General features: G+C 43.1%; 1 protein-coding gene across 1 annotated transcript in view; it reads left to right on the plus strand.

Annotated features, from left to right (window-relative positions):
* Nucleotides 1–4,912: 4,912 nt before the first annotated feature.
* The window catches only part of LOC131356302 (pregnancy-specific beta-1-glycoprotein 4-like), a 23,600-nt gene continuing 21,672 nt past the window's right edge, over nt 4,913–6,840 (plus strand). Inside the window, exon 1 of the mRNA XM_058395203.1 lies at nt 4,913–5,045. Coding sequence (XP_058251186.1) covers nt 4,913–5,045 — 133 coding nt within the window. The remainder of the gene's footprint in view (nt 5,046–6,840) is intronic.

The following is a 6,840-nucleotide window of genomic DNA, read 5'->3' on the forward strand; positions in this document are numbered from 1 at the left end:
ATCCTTGGTGGAGATCATCAAGAGCACCAATTTGAGAGCGTCCTGAGCAGCTGCATCACTGCCTGGTTTGGGAACTGCATCGTCTTGGATCGCAAGACCCTTCAGCAGATAGTGAGGACAGCTGAAAAGATAATAAGAGTTTCTCTTCCCTCTATCACAGACATTTACACTGCACGCTGCATCTGCAAAGCTAACAGCATTGTGGCTGACCCCACACACCCCTCACACACACTCTTACACACCCCACACACCCCTCACACACACTCTTACACACCCCACACTCCCCTCACACACACTCTTACACACCCCACACACCCCTCACACACACTCTTACACACCCCACACACCCCTCACACACACTCTTACACACCCCACACACCCCTCACACACACTCTTACACACCCCACACACACACTCTTCACCCTCCTGCCATCTGGAAAGAGGTACCGGAGCATTCGGACCCTCACAACCAGACTGTGTAACAGTTTCTTTCCTCAAGCCATCAGGGTCCTCAACACCCAGGACTGAACTGTTCTACACTCTCACACACACACAAACCCAGGACTGAACTGTTCTACACTCTCACACACACAAACCCAGGACTGAACTGTTCTACACTCTCACACACACAAACCCAGGACTGAACTGTTCTACACTCTCTCACACACACAAACCCAGGACTGAACTGTTCTACACTCTCTCACACACACACACACTTAGGACTGAACTGTTCTACACTCTCTCACACACACACACTCAGGACTGAACTGTTCTACACTCTCTCACACACACACACTCAGGACTGAACTGTTCTACACTCTCTCTCACACACACACTTAGGACTGAACTGTTCTACACTCTCTCACACACACACACTCAGGACTGAACTGTTCTACACTCTCTCACACACACACACTTAGGACTGAACTGTTCTACACTCTCACACACACACACACACACACTCAGGACTGAACTGTTCTACACTCTCTCACACACACACACTCAGGACTGAACTGTTCTATACTCTCTCACACACACACACACACACACACTCAGGACTGAACTGTTCTACACTCTCACACACACACACACTTAGGACTGAACTGTTCTACACTCTCTCTCACACACACTCAGGACTGAACTGTTCTATACTCTCACACACACACACACACACACACTCAGGACTGAACTGTTCTACACTCTCTCACACACACACACACACACACACTCAGGACTCAACTGTTCTACACACACACACACTCAGGACTGAACTGTATACAACTCTCTGTCTCTCACACACATCACTCTCTTTCTTGACTGTGTGGATGCACACACACACACACACTCAGGACTGAACTGTTCTACACACTCTCTCTCACACACACACACACACACACACACTCAGGACTGAACTGTATACAACTCTCTGTCTCTCACACACATCACTCTCTTTCTTGACTGTGTGGATGCACACACACACACACACACACACTCAGGACTGAACTGTTCTACACTCTCACACACACAAACCCAGGACTGAACTGTTCTACACTCTCTCACACACACACACTTAGGACTGAACTGTTCTACACTCTCTCACACACACACACACTCAGGACTGAACTGTTCTACACTCTCTCACACACACACACACTCAGGACTGAACTGTTCTACACTCTCTCACACACACACACTCAGGACTGAACTGTTCTACACTCTCTCTCACACACACACTTAGGACTGAACTGTTCTACACTCTCTCACACACACACACACTCAGGACTGAACTGTTCTACACTCTCTCACACACACACACTTAGGACTGAACTGTTCTACACTCTCACACACACACACACACACTCAGGACTGAACTGTTCTACACTCTCTCACACACACACACTCAGGACTGAACTGTTCTATACTCTCTCTCACACACACACACACACACTCAGGACTGAACTGTTCTACACTCTCACACACACACACACTTAGGACTGAACTGTTCTACACTCTCTCTCACACACACACTTAGGACTGAACTGTTCTACACTCTCTCACACACACACACACTCAGGACTGAACTGTTCTACACTCTCTCACACACACACACTTAGGACTGAACTGTTCTACACTCTCACACACACACACACACACTCAGGACTGAACTGTTCTACACTCTCTCACACACACACACTCAGGACTGAACTGTTCTATACTCTCTCTCACACACACACACACACACACTCAGGACTGAACTGTTCTACACTCTCACACACACACACACTTAGGACTGAACTGTTCTACACTCTCTCTCACACACACTCAGGACTGAACTGTTCTATACTCTCACACACACACACACACTCAGGACTGAACTGTTCTACACTCTCTCACACACACACACACACACACACTCAGGACTCAACTGTTCTACACACACACACACTCAGGACTGAACTGTATACAACTCTCTGTCTCTCACACACATCACTCTCTTTCTTGACTGTGTGGATGCACACACACACACACACACACACTCAGGACTGAACTGTTCTACACTCTCACACACACAAACCCAGGACTGAACTGTTCTACACTCTCTCACACACACAAACCCAGGAATGAACTGTTCTACACTCTCTCACACACACACACTTAGGACTGAACTGTTCTACACTCTCTCACACACACACACTCAGGACTGAACTGTTCTACACTCTCTCACACACACACACTCAGGACTGAACTGTTCTACACTCTCTCTCACATACACACTTAGGACTGAACTGTTCTACACTCTCTCACACACACACACACTCAGGACTGAACTGTTCTACACTCTCTCACACACACACACTTAGGACTGAACTGTTCTACACTCTCACACACACACACACACACTCAGGACTGAACTGTTCTACACTCTCTCACACACACACACTCAGGACTGAACTGTTCTATACTCTCTCTCACACACACACACACACACTCAGGACTGAACTGTTCTACACTCTCACACACACACACACTTAGGACTGAACTGTTCTACACTCTCTCTCACACACACTCAGGACTGAACTGTTCTATACTCTCACACACACACACACACACACACACACTCAGGACTGAACTGTTCTACACTCTCTCACACACACACACTCAGGACTGAACTGTTCTATACTCTCTCTCACACACACACACACACACACACTCAGGACTGAACTGTTCTACACTCTCACACACACACACACTTAGAACTGAACTGTTCTACACTCTCTCTCACACACACTCAGGACTGAACTGTTCTATACTCTCACACACACACACACACACACACACACACTCAGGACTGAACTGTTCTACACTCTCTCACACACACACACACACAAACACTCAGGACTCAACTGTTCTACACACACACACACTCAGGACTGAACTGTATACAACTCTCTGTCTCTCACACACATCACTCTCTTTCTTGACTGTGTGGATGCACACACACACACACACTCAGGACTGAACTGTTCTACACACTCTCTCTCACACACACACACACACACTCAGGACTGAACTGTATACAACTCTCTGTCTCTCACACACATCACTCTCTTTCTTGACTGTGTGGATGCACACACACACACACACACACTCAGGACTGAACTGTTCTACACTCTCTCTCACACACACACACACACACACATAATTTATATTGTTCATTACTTATTGCACTACCTCCACCTGTCATCTGCTGCTATAGTTGTATTTATGTTTATTTCTATTTGCTGTTGTATTTTTGCACAATATTTTTTTTTACATCATTTCATTTTATCTTATTTTATTTCACTTACATTCCATTACACATGTTCTTTTCTTTCTTTTCGGCGCTAAGTGTCCTGTGTTCTTTTGTGTTGTCTTTCTTGTATTTATTGTCTTTTGCACTGTCTTGTCTATGCTCTGTTTGCACCTAGCTGCACACTGTGCACTTTACGTGGCTAAGACAAACTTCTGTCCTAGCTCTGTGGTGTTTGTTGTTTTGTGTTGAACTCTTTCTTGTTGTATGTTTATGTAGCACCAGGTCCTGGAGAAATGTTGTTTCATTTCACTATGTACTGCGTCAGCTATATGTGCTTGAAATGACAATAAAGCTTCTTGAATCTTGAATCTTGAGGAGTGATCTTCTGCTGTTGTGGTCTATCTGACTCAAAGTTCCATGTTTTGTACATTCTGAGATTCTGCTTAAAGAGTGGCTGTTTGAGATATGCTGCATGCAGGAGGCTGGGTGGAGTGCAAAAACAATGTTTTTTTATTCAGTGCACTTTTGGCCTAAGGGTAGTGGAGTGAACTTTCTGCCCTGCACCTGCTCCATGATACTCTCACTGAATCTCCAGGAGGCAGAGGAGCTCTTGCCCCTGCCTGTTTGTCTCTCTTCTGCTGCCCCGCCATGCAGCCTCACTAACTCTTTAATACCAAACTAATGCACAGCACATTTTCAAAAAAATAATCACAAATCCTGATTTACTAAACATGACTAGTTATTATCTCCATGTTAAAAATAAGGGCAATAATTGTGCAGAAACAAACACTTCTCATTAGTCCTGTCCACAGACAGAGCAGTGACACTCTTAGGGGCCTGAGAGCAGAGAGAAGTTTGAGGATGTGGTTTATTTTCTATTTTAATGCAGTGGTGCAAATTCAGCTGTGAAGAAACGGAGGAGGTGTGAAGATGGACGTGTGAAAGCAATCAATAACTTTTAACTTTTTAACTGTTGATAATGTGGATAAATTTAATACCACTGACATAACTGACAATCCTTTAAAGTCATAACTTGTATATATAGGCATTGAGGATAAAATACACCATATGAATTATTATTCACCCATTCAGTTTACTGGTTCTTCCCTCTCGAGGACCATGTGGAGGATCATGTGGAAATCCAGTGGAGGCTTGTGGTGCCTCTCGGACGGCAAAAAGGATGTAGGGAAGGAGGAGGTCCCAGGTCCTCCGTTCCTCATCTACCACCCGCTTGTGTCTGTTTTTGTGTCTGGTTGAAACTCTCCATCAAGCTGTCCATCTGGTGGTTGTAGACAGACATGGTCAGATGTTCAACCTGCAACAACTGACACAGATCCACCATTAGTCTAGAGACAAAAGACATACCTTGGTCCTTGAGGATGTCCTTGGGGATGCACACTTAAATAAAGAGGATGAACAGTTCCCTGTCAATGTTGCGTGAGGTTGCTTTCTGATGTGAGACCTCAGTTTGCGTCTGTGATAGCTTCTGACTGTGGAGGTGTGACTATATTTTCTATATTTAGTGCGAAGTTAGAATGAGATCAAGAGTGTGACCTCCATTATAAGTGGGTCTAATTACATTATGATTAACATCTACTGAATCTAAGATGGACACACCTGCTATTTTCAGAGGACCTTCTAACTTATCAAAATAAATATTAAAGTCTTCCACAATTAATGTTTTTCAAAGGAACAACTAGATGTGAAATGAAATCTGCAAATTCAGGGAGGAATTCAGAATATGGCCCTGGAGGTCTGTTAATAACAATTAGTGGAATCAACTCCTAGAATCTGTAGACTTATTGTCCATACGAGTCATAATGAATTAGAATGAATTTAGAATTGGGGAATGCTGGTGCAGCAGGTTGTATGAAAAAATGTCAAAAGAATTTGGGTGCTCAGGTTTACTCAGGACCACTAGTGATGTTCCTCACATGAGAAGAACCTAAAAACATTGGAGTTGTGCTGTGATTTACTCATATAATCATTAATCCATTTTCAGGAAACACTTCATGTTAGTTAGGGTGAATGAAGCTGGAGCCTATCCTGGGGACACCCAGATGCAGATCCAATTTAATTCAATTCAATTCAATGTATTTGTATAGCACCTTCTACAATGGACATTGTCTCAAAGCAGCTTTACAAAAGAAGAGAAACAGAGGAAGGAGAGAAAACATACATACATACATACATACATACATACATACATACATACATACATACATAAATAAATTATTAAATTAAATTATTAAACTATTTTATCCCTATTTTTTATCCCTAATGAGCAAGCCTGTGGGGACGGTGGCAAGGAAAAACTCCCTGAGATGATATGAGGAAGAAACCTTGAGAGTAACCAGGCTCAGAAGGGAACCCATCCTCATTTGGGTGACACTGGACAGGAAATAATGTAACTGTAACTCATTAATGTCCTTTCTACAACAGCAATCTACGGCCCATGAGGAACTATTAGGTCACTGTAGTTTCTGAGTTCATTATAGACACTAATTCTTTGCTGTCACAAGCTGAGTGATGTGTTCATATATTCTGGTTCTAGTTAGCACTCTAGCGGCTGTGTTCTGGACTAACTGGAGCTTGTTTATTCTCCTACTGGAACATCCAGACAGTAAGGCATTACAATAATCCAACCTAGAGGTAACAAAAGCATGAACTAGTTTTCTGCATCATGAAGTGACATCATATTTCTTATCTTAGAAATATTTCTATAATTATAAATATTATTTTAATTATTTTTATTATTATTATTATTTTAAAAATAAAATAAATTGTTTTTTGTGGAAACAAACAATTATCATTAGTCAAGCTTTATGTAGTAAGACTCAGGGTGGTGGCATGTGTGTTTACAACCACACAGAATGGTGCAAGAGTTGTGACTGTTAGATGCAGGCCATTTTATATACAGCGGGAATTTACCACTGTTTTCACTGTCAAAGTGTACATTCCCATAAGTGCCAAAGATAAGGAGGCACTGTGTGAAATATATGGGGCTATGAGCTGCAGAGTGCTGACCCTGATGGACTGTTTATTAT

This window comes from Hemibagrus wyckioides, linkage group LG07, assembly GCF_019097595.1.
Source record: "Hemibagrus wyckioides isolate EC202008001 linkage group LG07, SWU_Hwy_1.0, whole genome shotgun sequence".
In the NCBI taxonomy this organism is placed as follows: Eukaryota; Metazoa; Chordata; class Actinopteri; order Siluriformes; family Bagridae; genus Hemibagrus; species Hemibagrus wyckioides.